Below are 25193 nucleotides of genomic sequence, written 5' to 3' on the forward strand. Positions count from 1 at the left end.
TGAAGGAATGGTCTTGTAATTATGAGGAGTAGGGGGCTTGGAAGATCTGGGACATCTGCATTCTGTAGAGGTTTCTAATATTGCTTATGTCATTTTGAGAAGGAATTGTTCTTTCTGAGTTTATTTTTTTAAGGGTTTAATTTTCTTTATGTACTCTTACTACCTAAAGGTCCTGCAGGACCTGAAGATCTTGAGATAATGGGAAAAAACAGATTTAGATATCATGGAAGTGTCTCTTGATTAGAGTAGGCAACTTCATTTGTTTCACTATCTAAACCATATTGACGTTGCAGAGATCTTCATAGAATCATAGAATATCCTGAGTTGTAAGGGGCTCACAAGTATCACTGAATCCAACTCCTTCATGATGGGGGTGGTTTGAGATTCCCCAGTAAATGTTAATCAAGAAGATGGCTTTAGGCAGGGTCCCTTTTTCACTCCTTTTCCTCCTTTCTTACAAATGTCTCAGTCTCAGTGCCAACCCAGAGGAGTCTTTTCTTCTCTTTGAAGAAAGTGGGCATTCAGTGATGGGCTTTGTGGGTAACTGCACGAGCACTGGTATTTGGAAAAACTCATTGACTTATAAATAACCTGTTTCACTGCTTTCAGATAGAGCATCTAATGCTGAAACCGGTATAGCGTGGATCAACTTAAAAAAAAAATGTTAATTGCCACTCTGGTTTCTGTGAGCTGCAAAGGGAATACTAATGTGCTATGTTAGGACACCCTCTTAATATTTGTTTTATACTGTTGGTGGTAGGGTTTTTAATATATTTTTGTAGTATGTATTGATGATCCAGTTGTGTTCAAATATTAACACAGTTTTAGGAGAGTGGCAGCTTTAAGTCACTTCCAATATTTTGAGATTGCATAGCCTTAATACATAGGCAGTAGTGGAATTGCTTAGCATTCAGCTGAAGCTTACATCTGATAAACATTAGAAAGATCTTTCCTGTGGATCCAAAGGGTAACAGTCTGCAAGCAGGAAAGCATTTTGCAGATCTGGGCTGAGAGGAAAGACCAGAAATTTTTCTAAAAATAGTAACTTGAATTTGAATAGTGTTGCAGTTTTGATTTGAATAGCGTTGCATGATTTAACATATGTTAACAACAACAAAAAAGGCGTGACCTTAATTCGGTACACTATTCAGTTGCATCTATTATTTGATGATTGGTTAATTACTAGCATATTTTTTTTCCTCCACAGTTATGGAGGCTGGGCTGTATGTTCCCAGGCCCCACACAGCAAATTGTCTTTTTTAGCTTGAAATTTATGCATATCAAAATGCCCATTAAGTATTGGCCTCATGACCTTAGGAAGTGAATTACTTGCACAAATTCTTTCCCTTCTCCCTGATTTCCATTTCATTTCAAATGTGCCACTTGGCCTTGATTTTGAGTTGGGGTTGATTTTAATATGCTTGCATGATAAACAGAAAAGCTGAATGAGACTGTCAGACTTAATAACTTCTTTTCTGAAAGCTGAGACAATGGGGCTTATACATGTCCTAAGAAGCAGAGGATTTCCTAAAATTCTTTGGGATACATGGCATATAGCTTACGGTGTTCCAGAATATCGTATCAACAAAACTAGGGTGTGTGGAAATGTTTCTACTGAATGGATATTTATTCAAGGGCTAGATGAAATGTATTTAGTAAGGAGTTAGTTTTCTTTCGTTGTCCCATGAAATTATAATGAGTGGTGTTCTGTAAAAGGGATATCTTAATGGTTTGGGCAGATACAGCTTCTAGGGATGGATGTTAACTCCGTAGCAAATAACTATTAGTAATTTTGGTAAATTTGCTTCACTTTCCAGAATTAAATCTGTAAATTTTAAGAATGTTTTCTTTCTGGAATTGTTTTGGGGGCATGAGGCAGACAGTTTATGAAATTTGTTTTATATTTTTGTTATCCATGTGACTTGTATAACAACATTGTGTGCTTTTAATTGTTTCAATAAGGTGCTGTTTAGAATACAGTAATCCTTGGAAAGAATTAATGAATATGAGCAAGCAACTCTTAAAATCATTACATCTGCTGTAGCAGAGGAGGAAATATCACATCAATCTACATGTTCTAACAATTGAAAATGAGTTTTAATACACAGTGTGTTTATGCTAAAAGCCAATACATATTTAAAAAACAAACAAAAATTTCTTGACGATCTGTGCGTCACTGATTGCTTTGTTTAGGCCAGGTCTTTAATGGTATGAAGGCTTGCAAAACTGTGTGGGGGTGGAAAGAATGATGCATGCCCATGCGTAAGGTTTTCTGTAAGTCTGGTCTATTTTTGGTATGCAATGGAGCAGAGGTATAGTGCAAGAATAGCGTTTCGGTTGGGATATGAAGGCCTGTGAAGGCTTTTTCATTGCAGAAAGTGCCCACTGGATTATTAGTGCAGTTGCATTAGTATCCATGGGAATATTGAGGGCTTAATTTAGCATACTAGATTAGGGTCTAGTGCCATAATTAAGGCTACAAATTTTTCATAAGTTTCCCCTAAATCTTTTGCAACTGATTGTAGCCAGGCTAAAATAGAAACAATGTGAAGTGAATCTTTAGGGTTGTAAATTGTTGATGGTTTTATGAAACCTGTCTTTCTACTTCGCTACAGAGAAGCTGACCGGTAAATGTGATGTTTAACACAAGTATGTGCAGATCTGACTAGATTTCTCAAAATATAAATACAAATAATTTGCCGGTGACCTACTGAATGTCTAAACACTTACTACATTTAGACTAACAGTTTTATAAAAATCATGGTAACTCTTTAAACAGTCTTTTTTAATTGGTAAAAACATTTTGTCCAGGTGCTCCTTAATTTTATTGTCAGTTCATGTGTTTCACGTTTTCAGCTGTGAAAAGATTCAGTGAAAAGAATTGTCTGGACAAATTCAGTAATAACATAATTAGGATTTTGTATATTCTGTGGTCAAAGGATTCTTTTGATTTTTTTTTGTATGTTAAACTGTTGAACACAATTTCTTATATGTACCTTTAGTTTTTTGTTTTTTTTTTTTTTTTTAAATTAGATCCCCAAAGACAAGCTCATTCACCCTTGTATTCCCCCTTCACTTGCTCAGTGGTCAGTCCTTTCCCACTGCCATCTCCTATTGTTACGGTCAAATGATCAAGGAAAAGTGCATGCTTCCTTTTGTGTCCAGTAGATAGGAGTTCTTAATTGATGACTGCTGCTTTCTTTCTGACATAAAGGAAACGAATGGGCAGTAGTGATTATAGCACATCTGTTGTTTTCTGTCGGGCATCCTGTGCAGCAGTGATACTGTCTTGAAGACTACTTTTTTTTTCCTGTTAGGGACTAGTTAACAGGGGGGATATGGGTGACATGTGACAGTATTGTTCCTTTGTCGCAGGTGTAGCCAGAGCAGAAAAACAAGCTGCAAGCTGGGACAGATAGAGTTGTTTATATTTTAGAAAAAAAAAAAAGAAAAAGAAAAAAATTGTTAAAGCTTTGGGGATGTGTACTGTATTTTGATTGTCTGGGATAGGTAAAGAGGCCTGTCTTCAGAGGGCATTCCCTGCATGGTAGGTGTAAGCTCCAAAATCACACTGGAAATGGCTTCTGCTGGGGAGAGGGAGAAACAAAATAGCGTATGTAGCCAGGGTATGAAAGCTGAAGCATTCACACTACCACTACAGTTTCTAGGATCCAGTTTTTCAGCCTGTGGGATTGTTGTTCATCTCTTGTTTGACCATCTTTTGCTTGCTGTGTTGTACAACACCCAGGAGAGCTGAGGCCTGGAGGACTCAGGTGAGCTTTTTCCAGGGACAGAGCTGGGGAAGATCCCTATCTGGCTTTACAGACCTCAGGGAAGCAAGTTTGGGGAACTGATGAACAATGAAGTTAGGAAAGGGTCTGGCACGAGTGCAGAAGGGGGCTTGAAGGTTGAAGGTGGAGAAGACAGATGTTGGGAAATGATTGAGGGAGGCCAGTAAAGCAGCTGGGTGAAACAGGCACGGGGTGGTAGTGCAGTGTTTCACCACTTGTCCTGTGCATCATACCAACCATGCTTTTTTGTCTTTCTGACTTGTATCATAAAGAAGTAAGTGGAAGTGGGATGTGCAAACCCCCAAGAGTGTCCACAGGAAACATTTTTGCTCTCTCTTGCATCACAAGGTGTGTGGAAAAAACGCGAACACGCGAACTGAAGGAGCTCTGTAAATCAGAGTCCTTACCACTTAATTTGTTTTTCTTTGAGTCTTCCTTTTCCCATTTATTATGTTTAATTGCAGCATTTCTTGTGAGAAAGGTGCCAGTACTCTGTTTTTGCACAAGCTAAATATTTTGGTACTTAAACTGACAATGTTTATGTTGAGCTTGGATGAAGCTGGTTGACTAAAATTAGTACACTGGGCAGCACTGCCCTCTTTGGAGTTTCTGATGTGTGTTAGATAAAATAGTGTGTGGGTTGTGTGTGTGTGTTTTTTTCTCTAGTTCTTTTTTGCCATTTTTTGTACCAAAATCTTCTCTGCTCATGTCCTCTTACAAGAGCATCTCCATCACTTAACAGAGGAGGTGTTGAGATGTACAACTTTGCATCCATAAGATGCTATTTAGCTGGAGGCTTACAGCCTCTTTTAGGTTAAACAGGTTTTTCAAATAGCAGGTGCACATGGCCACTAAAGATGGGAAAAGTAATCAAGAACATAGTGGTGTAGATGAACATTAAATAGCTGAATACAAAGCTGATGATACCATAAATCAGTCATACTGCAGTTATGTCCCAGCAGTACATATGCACTTAGTGTCTTGGCAGAATGCGTATCAAAGTGTGACCCGCCTTCTTGGGTCTGATTTCCACCTGCACTATAAATTTGTGGACTGTGTAGAGTAATTAACTGTGTAATGATCCAGCATAGTCAAGGTTAAACTTATGTCATTGCTGTTTTTTTTTTTTTTTTTTTAAGGCTTGTCTAAGGGTAATTTAAGCAATTAAATAATCGTTTTGCTTTCTGAATGAGATACAGAGACTCTTTTCATGCCTCCAAAGGCTTTTAGCCTATTCTCATAGGATTTCAGTCTTATCTTGCATCTGTTGGCAAGCATGAAGTTGTAGCTAAATATTAGTCATGGCACCAGCCAAGTAATACAGGAAAACCCCCATAGAATCCGTTTAAATCTATTTGTTCATTTTTGGAAATTCTGTTAAAGGGGCACTGTTAATATATATGGTAAGTTTTAAGAAACACCATAGTGCATAGAATTGCACCTCTTGCATGACTCATAATCAACTGCATGACTGTTTGTGAGACTTAGTATATTCCATTTGCTATATAGAAATTTGCTAAAATGTTGGTATTATGGAATCCCAGATTTGGGAATGGATGTGACAGCTTTCTTCCCGAGCTAAAGATAGCAGTAGGTGACTTGTAGCAGGACTGGGATTATTTGACAAAATATTCAAAGGCGGCTCTTTAGCTTGATCATTGACTACTTTGCACACAAAACAAAATCTTTCAAAAATCTAAAAATACTTTTTCTGTTGAGGCAGATACTCATCAGAGCGTTTGATACATAGCTGTTTAGTAAAAGAAACTGTATCCTGAACTTCAACCCCTAAAAGAAAGATTAGCTACTGCTTTTATCAGCACAGACATCACTTTGAAGATACTAAACATCTGGTTTCCTTCTGGGAGAATTACGTTTTGTCCACTTGACCCTTTGTAAAAGTAAATATTTATATTAGTTACATTTTGTAGGAATTTGAAGAAATATTTAATACATGGGAAAAAGAATACTTTACATACGTAGCTAGAATGGCATAAGTACAGTACGTCAAATACTGTTTTGTTTTCTACTCATGAGTTTCTTTTGTGATTCAGAATAATACCAGTATGCAATCTGATGGGAGACATAACTATGTTTTTCCTTTTATTTTTATTTATATTTTTAAATAAAACATTCCTCTTTTCCCTCACGCCCTCATCATCTCCCAAGAGCGTATTTGTCACCCCCACAGAAATTTCGACTTTAACTTCTTTCCTTCAGCTATTGCTATAAACATTGCTTCAAGGATAAATCCGGCCTGTATTGTATTTGCTTAGTATATAATAATTTAGATATGTGAAGTTGCTTAGTAAAGATGGTATATTTTGTATTTGGATATCCCAGTCATCTGTGATCAAATGGAGGACAAAGTTTACTAGAGATGTGGCTTCTAACCTGGTTTGCAATGTAGAATAGAAAAGACCTTTAAAGTCACAACTGTTTTGTTTCTTCTGCGTAGAAAAAGAATGTATTGGGAAAAAAAATACCCTCCATACATCTTTAAACACCAATGTTGCTTGTGTTGTGGGAGTATGAGTGGGTGGATGTATATCTTTAAAATACCCAATGTAGCCTTTTAAGTAAGAAACAGCATCGTACTTTGAGAAATATTATACTTGAAAAATGATTTTTAAAATGAAGCCATTTAAGATTTATTTTTCTGGCCAAAAATATTTTGTTGGAAAATAGCAATTTATTGAAAACAAGAGTTTCACACAAAAAAAAGCAAGTTTCAACAAAACAACTAGCAAGAGGAATTTTTGAGATAAAGGATTCCCCAGCACTGGTATACATTTTCTTGCAGAAATAACAGTGTAATTTAAAACCAAACCTTCTATTCTCTGGAAAGTTATTTTAAATCATTTTTGTGTGGATTGCAGCCTTCCTATGATCTCTACCTCTTCCTCTCAAAGAACTTAGATATTTTCAAAAGTATACTTTTTTTTTTTTAAACTTACCCAAAATAAATAGTTGTATCCAATATACTGATGTTCATTTCTGGGATTTGTTCCCAAAGAAAAGATTTTTTTTTTCTTTGTTTTAATATGAACAGCCTCTCAAATGTCAGACGTGACATGACTGGAATCATGTCAGATGATTCACTGTATTCCCTTTTGTTCCCCACTTGACATATTTTAAGACTGCTGCTGATGACTTGTCAATGAAATTAAGGCCTACTCAAAATTCTTAGAAGTTTGATTTGTCCTTTTATGACTACCTAATAATATTTCAGGTCTAAGTTGCATTGCTTATGTAATGGTCACCATAACTGCTTGTTTCTTTATTGGATGTGCCAGTGTTGAAGGTTTATAAATCTTCAGGGTAAAGTGAAGTCTTTCAAAAGACTGTGTGCCACTTCTAGACTCAGAATAGAGAGCTTTTGGTCAGCTGGGTTAGAGGACAATTAAATACATTTGTGCTAGATCTGTCTAGAATCTAAACCAAAACTATGATCAGAGTTTTCTTTGTTTATTTTTGGGAGTAAGTTCATAGTTTTGAAATTTGCTTCATACGCCAATATTTATGAGAAGTGACAGTAAAGTGGACTTTAAACAGGATGTTATAATTTGAAAATGTATTGTTTCTCTGAAGCACATCTGGTAACGCAAGATACAATGCTATTAGTTTGGGGGAGGACAAAGAGTTCTTTATGAATTGGCACTAGCTCATTTGCTCCTGAATTAGTGATGATCAAGGGCAGAGAGTCTGAAGTAATGACCATCTGCTCTTTTGTTAATGTCCAGTAGACTTCAAGAGATGTTGTGACTGTGATAACACACTTGTGCTCACCATAGTGTCCATATTGTTACTATGCACAGAACAAAGAAATAAAAGCTGGATGAAATTTTAAAATTCAGATTTTTTTTTCAAGAGGACTGTCTTCTTTGACTTTGTTGTGTTTTTCTTGTTTTTCATTGAAACAGTAGTCATTTAAGTGGTAGACACACTGGCCTCAAACTTGTCCTGAATAGGGTAGAGGTGGAAGTTTACTGCTCTGCCACTGAACTGAGAGTGTTTAGTGACTGCTTTGCCAGAAAGAAGAAAATCCTAGCAAGCAAATTTACCTTTCAGCATTATTTTCTGTTTTCCAGTTATTCTGCAGTCCTGAGAACTGAATGATTTCCTCTAGCTCCCAGGGGAGATGAGACATAAAACCAAAATTTTTGTCACCCTAGGGACTAGATGAGTCCCACACAACCATTTTATCTGCTGTGGTGCCAAGGGGAATGGACGATAATCAGATGAGTCCCCAACTATTTGTGTCTGTTCTCATTCATCCCATGCACCTAGGTTGAAACCCAAGCTGTAGTTTAAATGTCTGAGATAGTAATTCTCATAAAACATTTTTACAGCCTTTCAACACTGAGAATGATGTAAATTTCTTCATATTGTCAAAGCATATTTTGTTTTATACGTACCCTTATCAAGTGTAAGGATATAGGTACTCGAGCAAATTCTTCAGTGTAAATAACTGTGTAAATGAGGGAGGCATGAAATTCCCCTGCATGAGCAATTTCCTTCCCTGGTTGCCTGGATATTAGTCTTCAAAGGTGAGTGACATAAGCCTGTTGTGTGTTTGCTGGAAATGAGATTAGTAGCTGGGGCTTTTCCTTAGAAAGAAATTGGCAGTACTGATAGAAAAATGCATACTTTAATTCTGTGTGTGGAAAACATAACGTAAATATACATTTATATATAAATAGGCATAATATAAATATTTTAATATGTCTATATTCTTGTACTTCCTGCAGTTGATCTGTATCACTGAAAGTAAACAAATCATTTTGCCTAGATGATTCTTGTGTGTTACTCTAGGATTGTAAACCTGTATTTTTAAAGATGCTGTTCTGATCATTGAAGATGCCAGTGTCCACTAGTGTTTCAATACGATAGGATGAATTAAAGGATGGAAGATTTCCAAAGTATATTTCATGCCCTACATAAAGTATTGGTGCTGAACTTAGGCTGTTTGTGTATGAGGTTTTTACTGTAGTCTACAGCAGCAGTATGTATCTTAAAATAAGATACATACAAGAATACATATACCCTAACATTAATTGTACTTACTCAAAGATTTTAGCAATCATGTCTATCAGTCTAAAGTTCTGATGACTTTTAAGAAAGCTGTCGTAGTTTGTGGTTTGCCTTCTGACTTCATAAATAACACCATTTCAGCCCTCCTGCTTTCTTCTTCATCTTACTGTTTTGCTGGACAGCTTCTGCTAGTGCCAGAGAGGAGAGGAAAGAAATATACTGCCTTGTGAAGCATCTCTAGCAGCTGTTAGTTCCCAGAAGCAAAGTAGGGTAGCAGAGGAGAAAGACAACCATGCACAGAAGTTGGTGCCGCTCTCCTGATCAGAATGATTTTAGTGGGGTGCAAAATCAAATCGCAAAAGCTGACAAGAATATGGAGGAGTTTAAAAAAAAATAAAGGGGGGGGGGGGAGGTAACAAAATTTTAATTTTGTCTAGGAATAAAACCACAGTTTTAAATATAACAATGGGTTATGTGGGAGGAAACAAAGGCATAGGTAAGAGATGGGAAGGCCAGAGGTGGCTACGGGCTCTGCTAGGTGAAAAACAGAGAAGCCATATGTTTTGTGATTGGATGTATGTCATCAAATGTAGAAAAATTGGAGTGTGGAAAAGACTTATTTAAGTTTATTTTTATATGAAGATCATCCTGTTTGTTTTTGCAAAGCTTAAGGTACTGACTTCATTCTGTGACTGTTTTTAGTCTTAACATAAAAGCTGCTTAGGTGTGGGCAGAAATAGATACATTTGTCATTTAGGACACAATTCAGTTTTATATGGAGCACTTTTAATCCTGAAGAGACTCAAAAGCATCACACAAGCAATAGTGGCTGTATGCAGCTTCTGTGGAACACAGCCCTCCTAGGGCAGGTGAGGGCACCCCTGAGGAAAACAGGGATGGAAAACGCTGTTGGGCATTGGGGAATGTGTATGCTACCTTCGTCCACTTCTAAATGCGTAGGGCTTTGTAGTGGTCTTCCCGATGCATTTTTTTTGTATTTTAAAAATTTTATATATTTCAGTTGAGAGGTGGAAAAGCTTTATTTTTTTCCTGGTATCTTCTTATAACCTTGCCAAATAAGCGTTCTGATACATTAGTTAAAGTACATCTTAGATAGACTCCTTGCAGGAGCTAAAAAGAGCAAAACTTCAATTAAACCCCACAAAACATATGTGAGGTTCAAATGGACTTTATCTACCATAGTTTTAATGTATAATTAAAGTGGAAAGTACAAATCATATTTTATAATTGCTTCTCTGAAAAATGGTACAGGCTCACATAATTCCTTAGAAAAATTGCTAAATCTTCAGCCTCAGAGATTTGAGGTTGGTAGTTACAGGTAGTCTGTTTTAACCAGTAATACTAATTTATGATAAATTAATGAAATAGTTGAGTTGGTGTGTAAATTTTGCCCTCAGCTAACTTTGGAAAAAGACAAAATAGTTGTACAAGCACTACAAAAGTTATGTTACTTTAACCCTCTGGGGCTTACATTATCCAAATCTTGTTCCCTGTTTCTTGCTTGTTTTCTTTTACACCTACTTTGAAAATAAAGCCAAGTAATAAGAATGTTTTGACAGAAGCATCACACACATACGTGTTTTAAAATACACAAAACTTTTCTAAATAACAATTTAGATTTAAGACTTTCAAAAATTTTCAATTTTTATTTATTTATTTATTTTTAATTCTGGTAGTTATTTCAACCTGAACTGAAGTGATCTTTTAAAGTATGCTGGGCTCCTATTTTCCTCAAATTAGGGCAGATGCCAAAAAGACTAGTCATTTTTTGAAACTTTTGGCCTTTTTTTTTTTAATACTTATGGTGCCTTGCAGCTTCTTCCCTAACTTTTAATGGTTTCTGCTTAAACTGTACTGGAGTTAAGCAAACAACAACAACAAAACCCAAACCACAAAAATCTCACTTCCGTTGAGGGTCTGCTTTCCATTTCATGCTAGCCTTACCCTGCTAATGTCAGAAGGGCTGCCTGAACTTTAGACTTGTGTGTTCTCTGAGATGGTATCTGGAAATGTCCTCTCACTACAAGAGAGCTGGGAAAAACGGGGGAGGTAGGGACTGAGGCTAAGAAAAATTGTACAAAGAAAGAGAAGAATTTGAAACTGGCTTGGTACTTGTTGGATTGATGTGCCATGACGGGTCAGCAGTGGGGGATGAGAAACGCCGTTGGGCAAAAAGTGCCAGCAGCTTGGTGATAGCCCTGGGAACACTGCAGGGGCTGGGGGTGGTGGCAGGGAGAAGGAGAAGATGGGGATGAAAGGGAGGTGGAATGACTAATCAAATCTAGAGGAAGCAAAGGCTTCTTTCTCCACTTACTCCTATTGCTTCAATGCAGTGAGGCTTAGAGGGCTGCAGAATCTCATTTGCTCATGCAATAGAATGTTTTCCTGCTTTCTGGAGTAAGATACACAGCCCTTTGTGCATTTGAAATACAGCGGGGATTTATTTATTTATTTTATTTATTTTTGCCCTGTTCAATATGCTCACGTAATCTGGGAGCCTGGGCAAGGCCAGGTGGTAGTCTTGCTTAGCCGTGCTTCTTGCTGGATCCAGCTGAAACTTGGGCTCATCAGTATGCACTTGGTGTGCCAGCGTCCTTCAGAATGTGGGACAGCCAGCAAGAGTAGAGGAAGGGGGATTTTAATGTACCAAGGACTGAATTACTTAATTTGAAACAACATTAATGGGAATACCTTTATGTTTTTGTGTCAGTTAATAAGTACTTGATATTTGAATAAACCATTAAGGCTTATAACTGTATGCATATTTAGTTGTTATCTTGGCAGTGCTTAGGTTTGTTCCCCTACTGCTGAATACGGGAGGCTGTTTTGTAGAAGGTTCACTTAAGTTATTTCTTCCCGTAAAAGTGGAAGAAAAGGAACTTTCATCTGAATTCACTGGGCTTTCCTCTGAGAATTCAAAAGCCTTTGGAAGTTGGCTGAAATTCTTGATGCTGAGTTGAGTAATATCCCCTTGAATATTTACTTTAATCAAGTCTATTCAGAGATCCCTCCCCTCCCGTCCTTGTATTGATTTCCAGAACTTGATCAAATGACCAAAGAAACGCAAAGCTTTGCCTCTAGTAGATGGGTTCTCCAGTGGTTGTCTTATTCCTGTGGCCTGACTTTGTGTTTGGCGTTTACATAAATTGAAGTAATTGGAAAGGCTGGGATTAGTACTGCAGATCTTTCACTGTCAGTGGAATTGCATTGCCGGTGGTAAAGCAATGTAACTCACAAATTTTAGTTGTTGCTGGAACTGCAGATTTTGGAGAATTGTATTAGTTTTAATTAAGGAAAAACAAAATCCTTTTTGTAGCTGTTTACTCTTTGTATCATCATCTCTTTCTGAGGATAGAAATGAAATGTTTGATTGTTCTCTGTTATTCAAGTATGGATGTGGTACATCTTTCGCTCTAGTAACACTTAACTCAGTGGGAAGAGATAGGAAGTGAGATAGCCCTGGATCAGTGATGGCAATTCTAACAACCCAATGAGAGCAGGAAAGCTGACTGTTCAACTCATGATTCATTCCTGATTCTGTAGTAACGGTATAAAAGGGAGAAAAAGCTTCAGTGTTTAGTGTGGTTGAAATGGAAAGTTAAGAAAGGTGACCTTTAGTAGTGGTGTGAACCATTTTGTGAAGAGAGGATAACTTGGACTCCTTTTCTAGGTGAAAAGTGTCTGTTAATGTACAGATTAAAAAAGGTGTGCGATCTTAACACCTTTTAAAACTGTAAGTTAAAATTAATGGAAACCATTTCTTGACTACCTCTGGATAATCTGTATTCAAACATGATATTTCCAGATGATCATTCTACTTCAAATAATTTTCAATCTAAAACACTAAAAGATGTTGGATGATTTTTCTCCTATCTCATGGAAAGGTACAAAGCAACATGCATTTCATGAAAAAAAAAGTTTCACTTGGCACCAGCTGTGAATAGTAGAGTTCTTTCAAGAATCTTGAAAATCTCTGAAAGACTCTCAATGCTTGCATACTATTTTTATAAGCTGTCCATGAAGTAATGTGAAGTGACTATCATTTCACTTCATGATAGGTATTTCTTTGTCTCTGTGTTTGAAACCCAAGTCAAATTATTTATTTGAGAAGGGGAATGGAAGTCCTGTCAAAATGCAGAATGGCTTTCTGACTGATGGGGGTGGACATACAGCTGAAGGAAATCACCTTTCCAACTATAACATTTGTAAGCAATGTTTTTTTTCCCCCATGTGTATTTCTGAATGAAACTAGTGTTCTCATATGGGGCCAGTGAAGGTCTGCATGTGGCCATGCTATGTACAGTAATAAATCCAGCATTTCTAGGAAAGCATGTTGGAGATAAGACGCTTTGCATGTTTATGGCATTACAGAGGGAGTTTCCCTATCTAGGGAATATTTAATTTTAACCCAGAATAAATGTTCATTCAGCAGTTTATCAACTACTTCTGTCACAATGGTCATTCAGATTCCTTTGCAAATTGTAGCAGGTTAAAGATGGTTGCTCTGTGTAGTTTTGCTTTCAGCGGTATTAGTCTCTTAGGCACTGCTTGTGTTAATCATAATTGTGTGAAATCACATTTCCTTTCTCTTTCTAGTCATATTTGATTTAATATTAAAATTTTTTTATAGTGATTATATATATGCACGTTTGTTTTTGTATATACAAAAATTCTGATTAGTCAGAGATTAAGCAGGACTGTAATTTTAAACCATATAGTTTCTTGGTGCTCTGCACTGTACACATGTATTTAAATGCCACAGAAACAAATAGGGCTAAACTTTCAACTATAGCATTCTGCTGAACTGGGGATGGGATATTCAAAGCTCGTACATGGAGGGAGGGCCTTGGCTCACTGTAACCATTAGTCCAAGTGTTCTGTAGATAACTGCAAACTTTGGCTCTAGAAAATATATTATTTGCAAGCTGCACTTCAACAGTTGTGCTCTGGAGTGGTTTGATAAATAATGTAGTGTTTCTACAGGAAATGTCCCAATCTGAGTTATGAGGCCATTCATTCTGACAAATTAGAAGTGAACGTGCATGGTGCTGTTAGTCTGACTGTTATTAATTTCCTCTTTTTTTTCCATGTGTGTGCAGTGTGTATATAAATACATGTGCACACCCAGGCATACATATTCTTAAAGTAGGAAGAAGGAAAAGTTGAAGAAGCGTACGGTGGTTGTCCTGTCAGCTGCTTGCACTAGGTCTGGGAGGCAGCCAACATCAGCGTTTGGGTAACTGGAACATGTCAGAGTTTAGAAAGCTTTAACTGTTGAATGTTTTACGACCTTTTCTCTGTTGTTTTCCTAATTTTATGTACTCTGTGATGAAAACAAAACCTAAGAAATTTTCATTAATCACATTTCACCATAAGCAAAAATTAATGGTCTTTTTCTGATGGCTGCAAGGAGAAAAATGTGTTTTACAGGGTACGTGTAAGGAACTTTGTTATGCATAGCTGTACTTTGGCTAGCAGTTCAATTGACACTTTTTGGAAAAGCCAGCCTGAATACTCCTTTTCTAATCATTCTGAAGCCCATACCTAAACACCCCCCATTTCAGCATTTACACAAGCCTATCCCAATGGCAGGAAACACACAACCAACTTTCAAGGAGTCCTTTTCCTGACAGTGAGTCTATAAAATTGTAACTGTTCCTTTCCTCGCAAAACATAACGGAGTCACCATTTGCTAAGGAGAGAAAAGAACTCGGCGAAGGATCCAAGTGTAAGTGATAGTTATCCATTATCATGGTTTTAAGTAGGCTTCCCTTTTGTGAATAAGCAGCAGCAATGCCAAACCAAACATTCTTTTGTACTTTTTTTTCCCCCCTAGCTTTCCAAAACAGTTTACAGTTGAGGAGAAAAATATATTTCCCTCATGTTTACTTGGAATTAACTTTGTTTAGGAAATTTTTTAACAAAGTGAATGAACCATCAGGACAATGCTGACATTTTGTCTTTTGTTAGTATGATCTACTTCTGGAAGTTTTCTCTTTTTTTCCTTTTATCCCTTGCAATAAGGTATAAAGTTATTTCTTTCAAACTATATAGTGAAGCCAAATATATTGCGACCATTTTATTTAACAGGTAAAACAGTGTAATTAGAATTGTTGCATGCTAATCAGCCTGTTGTTAGCAAAATTAAAAATAGCTGTGCCTTGAAAAAACACGTGTTAGAGAATGAAGTTGTGATCTTGATTGGGTGCAGAGCAGTATTTTGTGTTTTTGTGTTTGCTTTCCCTCCCCTTTTCTTTACAGGGTGCTTTCAGAAACGTGTGCTGAAGTGAGTAGGGGAGACCCCTAAAATAGCTGACTCTGAAATGTATTCGTCTATATTCTTAAAAAGCATTGACATGTTCGGTTGACTTTGAGCATTTACTTTTGGATGCACCTTATCTATTTCTTAAGCTGTCCATGACTGCAGTTACAAGGTTATTTGAGTTGATGAAAACTTTGTTCATATCTCAGTGTTTTGACTCTGGTCCTACTCAAAATAGTTACGAATTTTATTTTTCTCACAGTAGCTATCTTTTCTACTGACCTTTAAATTATCAAACTTTCTCTGTAAGAGTGCTATAAAACTTTCATATAAAACAAAGCAAAACAACAAAAACAATCAGAAAAACATTATTTATTGTCATAGTCCTGTGATTTCAGGAGGGCTTATGTGACATAATATAAACAATCGGATGTCCTCACCAAGCTGACAGCAATGTTATTTGCCTTTTTCCTATAAAATAAGTGTGACAATGTTAATGAACTTTAGCTGGATGCCAAGAAACTTTCTATAGCAGAAATTGATGTATGAAAATGAAATTTCAGAAGGTGAAATGCATGCAGACATGCTGAATATGTTACTATGGGAGAAACAAAATTCTCAGGATATGTTGAAATCTGGTTATTTGTTATCTATCACTGTAATATTTATTGAGCACATGGGAATGGATTCAAATTCATTTGATGCTTTGTGTGTTATAATTTACTTTCACTGTTGTTTGACTTGCTTGCTGAGATTGAATTCTTTGTGTTGCAACAACACCATTCATTCCTTGCAGCTTGTTTTATTTCCTCTACTACTTGAGTGTGTGGTGAAATGATGAATTTGCACAACAATGATCTTTTCCAGGACAGTATATAGTGGTGTCCTAAGCACAGGGATCAAAGAAAATAAGATGTATGTCTTAAGTGCTAACACACAACTTCTGTAATAGAAAAGCAATTTGCAAGCGACTTTAAGCCTGGGAAAGCAGGTACCGTGTATTTGCCAAATCAGCATCTCTCATGATTGTAGCAGTTGGGTTTTGAAAAAGAATTTGAGCAAGTCTGAGATAAAAACTGCTGAAATTCTTTCCCTTCAGTTTCCTTTCCATAAGCTCATACACCATAAAGGAATTTGTATTATTGCTGGAGTTTGATAGGTTTGTATCCAGATATGGAAGTGGTGTATTTTTTCTTTTAAATTTATTAAACCATAATTATTAGCCCTGTAGTGAGGTTTCTGTTGTGCACCTCACTAGGATGAAATTATTGGAAATTGAGAAACCTTATACATCTATATTTGTTTTTCTTGAAACTTTTATTATGATAAAATATGCAGTATAAGAAGAGGAGATGATAGTGACCAGTGAAAATAGCAAATGTAGGTTTTAAAACTGTTTTTTTTTTTTTTTTTAAATCAAAGTCAGGACCTAGCTGGTGTGTGTGTGTTAGAGGGGTGAAGGTGGGCGAGGTAGAAGCGCAGTTGTAGAGCTAATGGCTAGAGACCATATTTGGCTGTAAGTCCCGCAGGTGACAGTATAAAGTGACTGTGCAAGTCCTTAGAATATTAAAATGTTATCAAAGAAGAACTTTCATGTTGCTAAAAGTCCTGCATTTCGTACATACTAAAGAGAAGACTTCTTTGAGTTGAGTACGTGACAGCAACACTTGGTAGCAATGGCTTGCTACTGCTCTACTTGTACAGCCTGCACTGGGGCTTGCCTCCAAGTCCCTAAATATTTTAGGACCGACCTACTTGTCCCACTCTTCGTTTTTCTTCAGAGTGTATTTCAGGAATGTCACCTGCTAAGCTATCTCACTCAAGGCTGTGTACTTTCTCAAGCATGAATTCAAAAGGTGACCATAGAGACAGACTTAACCGTGTGCAAGTGAAACATGATCTTTTGATGGATTTTTTGTTTGTATGTAATTATCCTGTACAAATGCATGAGAGAAGCAATGTATGTGTATGTATTTTGAAAAACACACAGTGCTTAAAAATGATCTGGTTTATGATGATAGAAGGTTGTGAAATAAGCAAAAAGTGGTAGAATGGCTCAGTCAGCAGGCTGTCTAAACCCAGATCCAGACTTGAGCACGAAGTAGGATGTACCAGATACTAGAAAGCTGTAAGGATCTGTAGCGCTTGCTTGGCATGCTGACCAGAAGGGGACTGGCAGTTTCAGCTGCGAACACTTGCCTTTGTCTGTGCTGTGTTGTCAGCAGTAGCTAGTGCCACCTGCGGGAGCTTTTCTGGAACAGGTGGTTTTATCATTCAGAGATGCAGCATCATTAGAAAGCCACATGGGAAAGTGCTATTGCAATTTTGTGTCGCAGCAGGAGAAGCATTAGGTTGTTTTCTATCAGTTTGCTGTCGCACAGCATGATGACATGCAGCGTAGGCCTGATCTCTAAGCAAAGTTACTTGTTTAAAAGGTGATAGTTTCAAAAATACTCGGTAACAGTTGGTCTTTACATAAAGAAAAATGCTAGTGGTTAATTACACTAAAATAATTTCACACAATCTGAGCTGAAATGAGTTTGAAAGGTATTTCTGCTGAGTTGATGAATTGTGTTTTACTTCTGACACATTAACTCTGAGTAAATACACATATTTCATCATTAAAAAATGAAATCTTTCAGTGTAGGCTTTGAACTGGCACTGCACAAGGGTACTTGGGATTGTACAGGTTGTTGGAGTTTCAGTGGAGGTTTTGATCCCTTTTCTTCCTCACGGAAAACCTGACAGGGAAGGCTTCTTCTTTGTTTCACTTGGAATATGGCAACGGGTGGTGTTAAGGAAGGAGTCTTGAAACATGGTTGGATCCTGATCAAATGTTGAGTAAGTCTCATCTTTTCAAGAAGTTCATTCTATATAAAGTTTGAAGGAGAAGAGCCCGTGTCATGTTCCCTTCTAGGCCTCATATCCCGTGTTACTTCGCTGTCTTGACTTGTAGACTGAAACATGGTGATTAGTTGCTGAACTTGATCTTTTAGTGGGTTTGAAAAACCATGGCCAAAGCTTTGGAGTAGCACTGGGAATGGATTCAGAGCTATCGGAGAGACTGGAGGAGGGAGATGTTATGTGTAGCAGTTAAACCACAGAGGAGCCAGCCAGCTCATTCCTTATACGGGAACATTTGTGATGTTTTTCAGATTCAAAACCAGTGGATTACAGTAAACCAAAATGAAAGTGACAAAGGGAATTCTGTGATTTGGTCTTTGCTTGAGGGGAAAGAGTTGGGTTTTTTGGTTGCAGCTGCAGTATAAATGATTGGCTCTAGAAACTAGTCAGAGTATTCTGGTGCCTTGTGTTGTTTTGAATGTCAGAGGAGAAAGAGCTGATGTTAATGTGAATTTTATTAATAGGGCAAATGATATGCAAAGGATATTTTGTTCCTTCTTGCCCACGTAGCTCAGATGGTCTTGTTTGAACCAGCTCACCTCTTGGTGCAGTTGCCATAGTGTCACTGTTGCCAGTGAGAAATGAGGTGCAAAGGTGACCTGGTTTGGCAAAGAGGCATCTGACCCACCTCTCCCCACCCCCCAAAAAAGGGCTTGGAGTGTTTTAACATGTGTTGCATTGCAGGGAAAAAAGGCTGAGAGATTTTTGTGGGAGAGGACTGTTGGAGAAGGGAAGCAGTAATTCACACCCACATCCAGAGCTCTGCTGGAAGGGAATGAAAGGAGCCATTAGAATTCAGTGCAGTTTGGAAGAAATAAATACTAACTTGAAATAACACTTTAATCTTAGACAGGTACTGCTATGTTACTTAGAAAGACTGAGGGGTGGTGGTGAATAGGAGCAGCAATGAGGCTTCATGGCATACAGTGTATTGTGTCCTCATAATTTATATCCTTTCTGTCCCTGTTATTTAGAGTTTTCTTCAGTGTCACCTCTTGGTTCATGTGAAAGAACTGTGTTAGTGTTCACATGTAAACTAGCTTTCATGGTTTATGTGACCTAGGATCAAAGCTATTCTCAAGGGGTTCAAAGCAGCAAAGCTTCTGATCCAGAAGGGATTTTGTAGGCAAATAAATTACTAAAAAATCTGAGCTGGATGTTCTTATTCTCTAACAAAGATATACGCATCCTTTAAGAGCCAAATGTCAAATTCTGGTTCCATTAATGTGGGTGAGAATTTTGCCATAGCCTTCCTCAGAACATGGAGTTCATCCTGTGGCCTGAGGCTTTCTGATTACTGGTTTGGGAGGGCTCTGTGAATGATACTGCCTTTGGAAACGATGTCCTGTACCATTCACTTGAGAAGTGTTATTCTGTGCAGGCGGTGCATGGGCATCTAAGCTTTCTTGTTGGTTTACAGAACACTTTATTTCAAGGAAAGTGCTATTATCCCTTTTCTTCCTTCCCACTCTTATACTTTTTTTTTTTTTTTTTTTTAGTTGAAGCAGAAAGAACTCATCCAAATGTTCTTTAAAAATAAATCACTAGAAGGCTTTACTGTTAACAGCATGGTGTGTAATGTTGAACATCAGAGCTTCAGTTGTTTCATTATATATTGATCTGTACTCATGACTATTTATTCTGTAAAAAGCTGCATTTAAAAATTAAATATAGTATTTTAAAGGAATACCTGTGTTGATCATGAATAAAGTGGCTACAGCTGGAGCAGACCTTAGTAATGTTGACTGTTTCTTTGGAAGATTGGAAAGAAATGTAATGTCTGGTTAAGGTTCTATATATTGAGATGTTTTTGAAGAAACCCAATCAACTTCCTTTAATGTGATTGCTTCCAGCTCTTTGGATCAGACATAGACTAGAGGCTGGTGATGTGACACAAAGGAGGTTCAGGTTAGATTTTGGTTAGTGATGTTAGTTGTTCAACATAAATACATAGCTGGGCTCCATAGTTACGACAGCAAACAGTACTGTGATTAACAATAGTTTCTTTCAAGCTGCTTGATGCTTTTTTAGAGTAGAGCAATAATTTGCTGAGAAAACAAAAATGGAACAGAAATCTCTCTAATGAGTTTCTCCATGAAACTTGAATATTGCAATACTTCAGTGAACAATTATTTTGAATAATTATTTTGAATAATTAGAAGCAATGTGTTTTTAGCAATATACTATTAATTTAAGAGACTAGACTGTATTTGTCTATGAAATGCAGGAATTGCATGTTTGTCCTTGGCATGCTTTTTTAAAAAGTCACTGGTGTGCTGGAAGTTTGAATGCTTTCTCATGAATTCAGTTATCACATGCTATTGATTTGGATCCTGTGTTTAAATGAACTGAGATCTTATTTTTTCATAAAATCAAAGGTGATCTTCAATTTTTAGCAGAATTTTAAAGGCAAAACAATCCTCTATAAGGAACAAGAAATCTCTTGAACTAGGACCTCCCAGTATGACCAGTTGGGTGGTCCAGTCAGATTATGGCCTGTGAAAATGCATGGTCATACATCTGAATGTTTTTGGTTACTCTTAAGAGTTTTGCCTAATTAAGAAATGTAAACAGTATAGCTGTGTTTATTCATAAGTTATGAATACATACATGTTTCAAGTTCTCTGACTGGGATGCTCTGTGAAAAACTGCTTAGACAAGTTAGCAATAGGTAGTGAGTTTTGAGTGACAAATTCAGAAACACCAAGTACCCTATGGACAACTAGAATAGGTGGGCTAAAGGTGCAGGGACAATTGAAGATGTATCAATAATTAAATTGCAAGACTATTTAGAAGGGTCTAACAGGAGTGGTGTTTAAGGTCCTACTAATCTTGAAAGTAGTAGCAGTAACCTAAAGATTGCAATAAGATTGTTTGGATAAGTAGAGCTTGATTGTTTCAAAAGTGGGCAAGAAATTCTTTTGTATCCTGCTAGGAAGCTTATACCCCAAATGCTGCTTCACTGCTGCGTTTTTACAAGTCCTATTTAACCTCATTGCAGAAAGAGGGAGACTTCATTTCCTGCTTTGGTAAATAGTACTTATCAAAAATTTACTTCCCAGATTAAAACCATGAACTTTTGCTTTTTTTTTTTATTATTGATTTATTTATAAACGTCTGGTTTTTGAGTCATTGAGAACTTGGCATGTTACAGGAGGTGAGGGTGGAGTTCAGTATTTCTTCCATTTAAATTTTCCTCCTTCCAGTAGATTTGCTATACGTTTCAGAGAAGAAAACTAAAGCAAAACAAAGAATAAATAAGTTTATCTGGGGTATGTGAAGAGAAAATGTGGTTACTTGGTAATGTGTCTAGGAGTAATAAAATGGGCTTTTTTTTCTTTTTTTCTTGGGGGAGGGGAGTGGAATTTAAGTTGTTTATTCTGCAACTTCTAGCAAGTATGGAACCAATTTGCATTAATGAGAGAGCAGGGAGGAAAACAGACTTTTAGTATTTGAAATACATAGATTTCCATGCTATCTAAAGAATTCCCTTAAAATACTATTTGGTGTCACATAACTGGACCTCAATTTATAGATGGAACATTTAAAATAATGTTAATGCAGCTGATAATGCTGCGGGAAAATGTTGAAGTCTGTATACTGGTAATATAAAGTTTGCACCCACTGAACTGTTCTGGTACTGCTATTCTCCCATGCAGTTTAGAAAAAGCTAGGAAATGGCAACACATTTCTCAGGCTGTTTCCTTGATAAAAATCATTACAGAGTGACAAATGTTTCTTGATAGTGTTCTGAAGATTTGTTTTTTAGGACACAGAGGTTGACTTTCTTCAACCTGGTATACCTATGTGGAGCCTCCCTTGCTATCTCTTACTGTAATGTGGAGTTGCTAAATTGGTAAACTTTGAAAGCAATTTGTGGCATACGAATTTTTAAATTGCCTTGTACTGTCTGAGTGAGCTCCTGAAACAGAGTGCTGCTGTAGCTATGGGAAGTCTGAACCTGTTCAGTGAATACCCTTTGTGTGCACTAAATCAAATGATCCAGCTTTCAATTTACCATTCCATTACTGCAAATGCCAAGGTCATTCAATGCCTATTTGAATCCTAGTGTTTTTGTGCAGGAAACGATGGGTTGTTCACAGACACTCCATTAAATTCCTGAGAAGTGAATGTTGGTAGGTGTCTTAATTTAAGTTCCTTCTGGTACTGACTTTGGATGACACAAAAGAAAGAGGTAACTTCTCTGGAAGGTCAAACAGAGAGAGATGTTGGTCTGTGTTAGACAAGGAAGCTTGTACTTACATAAATAAAAACTGGGGCAGAAGAGGCCAGAAAAAATAATTACTTTTTTTTTCCTTGCTTCTATTTAGCTCATCTAAAACGTGTCAACAAAAATCAAAAATTATTTCTAAGACTGCCAATTTTATTTCATTAAGATGTCAGTAAGTTACTGACTAAGCATTTTCATGTTGAACTCTACTTAAATATTTATTTTAATACTGTGCAACTTGATACAACCCAAACCAGAAATAATTACATGGATATCTGTGTTTTATTATTTTAAATGTGTAGTAGTACCCTGAATTTGTGATATGAGATAATTTATTTAAAATGTAGAATTTAAATAAACCATTTTCTTGAAGCTTGAAATGAATCATGAAAATAAATATTTTATTTATTGGTGTAACTTCCTAGTTCAAATGTACTAAAATGATTAACTAGTTCCTGTCTACTTTACTATTTAACTGCTAAATAACTGGCATTATAAACTGGCATAATATTCACAAGTATGTATTACATCACTGCAGGTTGGATGTGAGCTTGTCAAGTTTTAGAGTTAGTTGGTGCGTTTATTCTAGTCAGCTGTTTAGACATGATGAGCATGCATAATTAACAGAATCACAGAATTGTCTAGGTTGGAAGAGACCTCAAGGTCATCGAGTCCAACCTCTGACCTAACACTAACAAGTCCTCCACTAAACTGTATCACTAAGTTCAACATCTAAACGTCTTTTAAAGACCTCCAGGGATGGTGACTCCACCACTTCCCTGGGCAGCGCATTCCAGTGCCTCAAACTTGGAGCAACTTCTTTAAGCAACAGATTTTATGTTTTTAATGTCTTTTGGAGAGTGTGTTTCTGTTTTTCAGCAAATTTATAAAGATTTTGGAGATGTGGTTGTTCAAATACTCCACTGAGGGCACACTTGTTTATTCATCTTGTGACACTGTCCAGCTGTGGTTCATGAAGTCATGTGCACAGACTCTTAAGTGGATAAGCATTATCACTATTAATTTTGAGGAGCTGAGAAAGGACTTTTTGGGTAGTTCCAAACGTTCAGTATGTGTCATGTTCTGCAGATGTAACACCTGTGTTAAGGGCAAAGTGCTACATCAGTGGCAATTGCTGTGTAAGAACTAGCAGATTTTATCTTCAGTGGAGATGAACTGGCTGACGTAGAACGGCATATACAGTGGAGTTTCCATCAGCTAAATATAAATTAGCTGAATGAATGAAACCTTAGGAAGTGTTAGTGGATCGTAGCCTTAGATGCATCTAAGGTATTTCTAAGCTTTTAAAAATATGTGAATTAAAAATGACAAATGTAATTGTCCTGGATAGCATACCTGAAATACTTCTTGTGACTTAAATTGCTAAAGAAATCGAACGCATTTTGTGTAGTTGGCACTTACTGTAAAATAATTGGTTGCTAGTTAAGAAACATTTTAATTCTAGGTCTGTTGATAGGATTCAGAACAAACCACATGAATTTGAGAGCAAAATAATTGTGTAGGAAATAGAGCATTGCCCTTTTATTTTATTAGTGTTCAGTCTCTGTTTTACTGCAGGATGGGCTGGGGAGGTCTACCAGAACCTTGTGTCTGATAAGTATCTGAATTCTGTGTTGAATCAGCACTGTTGTCTCAACATTGCTGGAAACAGGGTGGTTCATTGACATCATTAGGATTAAGGCTGGACTGTTAATCCTCACAGTGCTGCAAGCTCTGGGCACTGTTGTACACAGCAGTGAGGTGAGCTATCTGAATTGTCGCCTGAGGCAATGTTTCTGCCAGGTGATGCATGGCCTCCTTTGGGCAGAAAATCCTGCTTTTCTGTCTTGTTATTATTACTACCATGTCCTGTCTGATCTTGAGCTTTGTGTTATATGCAATGGCGTGTCAACCCAGTTGTTGATGGGAAAATATTCAAAGGTGTTAAATAGAAGGATGCAAAATTCCAGTCAGTATATGTTGACCATCAGGCAGTACTACAGAGGTACATTATGTTGCTAAGAGGAGATGGGCCCACTGCTTGCCTAAGAAGCCCTTAGTGTCTGCACACTGCTGGGATGGAAGAAACATTGGTACTCCAAAGCACAGTAAAGCTTTAAGCTATTTTTGTATTTAATGGCTGGTGTGACTCTGAGTAACCACTCTTTTGTTAACTTCAGCAGTCCATGGGAGCAAGCAACTTTCATCCCAATTCATAGGCCTCTGACTAGAAACTCTCACTTGTGGGGAAAAATATCCAAGCTCAAAGACTGAAGTCTACCCAAGCTACCATTGTGATTTATTAGGGGGCCTGCCTGCCTATAAACGAATGCTACAGTATTTGTTCACATCCGAGTTATGTTCTACAGAACAGTACTGTAGATAAACTCTAGGGAGTTTTGTTTGTTTACATATTTTACATCTAAACACGGAAATTATGAAAGCTGAAAATTCATCCTTCATGAATGGGCATGGGGCAGGGGAGTGTCCTTCGGAAATGTACTGGTTTTGATTAAGAATGCTTTTCTTTCCTTTTGTTTGCTTTCTGTCCGTTAGATTTTGCTAAGCCTGTCTCTGCTGAGATGCCAGATAAAACTCCTGGTGGTACAGAACCTGTTCCCAGGAATGAAGGTGAGTAGTTTCTTTTCCTTCAGACATCTTTCATTTTCATGAAGTGTCATGGTATTTGTGAAGTACGAAGTCAATAGGCGAACTTCCCTTCATGTCCTTAACCTTAAGGAAGAACTGAACTGACTTAGGGTGTGCGTATTCATCTAAGTAGCAGTAACTATCTGAGCTGGGAGAACCAGTGGGCTGCTAGGATTTCGCACATGGAGAATTATTTTTTTCCCATTTAGATGGGGAGATCTTGTGGAATGAGGTCAGATTTTCGTGTGGGGTACTTCAGTCTCATAGAACCAAAGCTGGCATTTATAATGGGGACTGACTG

General features: G+C 37.2%; 1 protein-coding gene across 9 annotated transcripts in view; it reads left to right on the forward strand.

Moving 5' to 3' along the window:
• Positions 1-25193, forward strand: part of PLEKHG1 (pleckstrin homology and RhoGEF domain containing G1) — a 198749-nt gene that overhangs the window by 76883 nt on the left and 96673 nt on the right. For 7 of the 9 annotated variants that reach the window (XM_072035907.1, XM_038176592.2, XM_038176593.2 and 4 more), the window contains exon 3: positions 24800-24874. The exons of the other annotated variants lie outside the window; for them this stretch is intronic. In XM_072035907.1, the coding sequence (XP_071892008.1) occupies positions 24826-24874 (49 nt within the window). In that variant the 5' untranslated portion in view covers positions 24800-24825. The remainder of the gene's footprint in view (positions 1-24799; positions 24875-25193) is intronic. 9 annotated transcript variants of the gene reach the window in all.

This window comes from Anas platyrhynchos, chromosome 3, assembly GCF_047663525.1.
Source record: "Anas platyrhynchos isolate ZD024472 breed Pekin duck chromosome 3, IASCAAS_PekinDuck_T2T, whole genome shotgun sequence".
NCBI classification, from domain to species: Eukaryota; Metazoa; Chordata; class Aves; order Anseriformes; family Anatidae; genus Anas; species Anas platyrhynchos.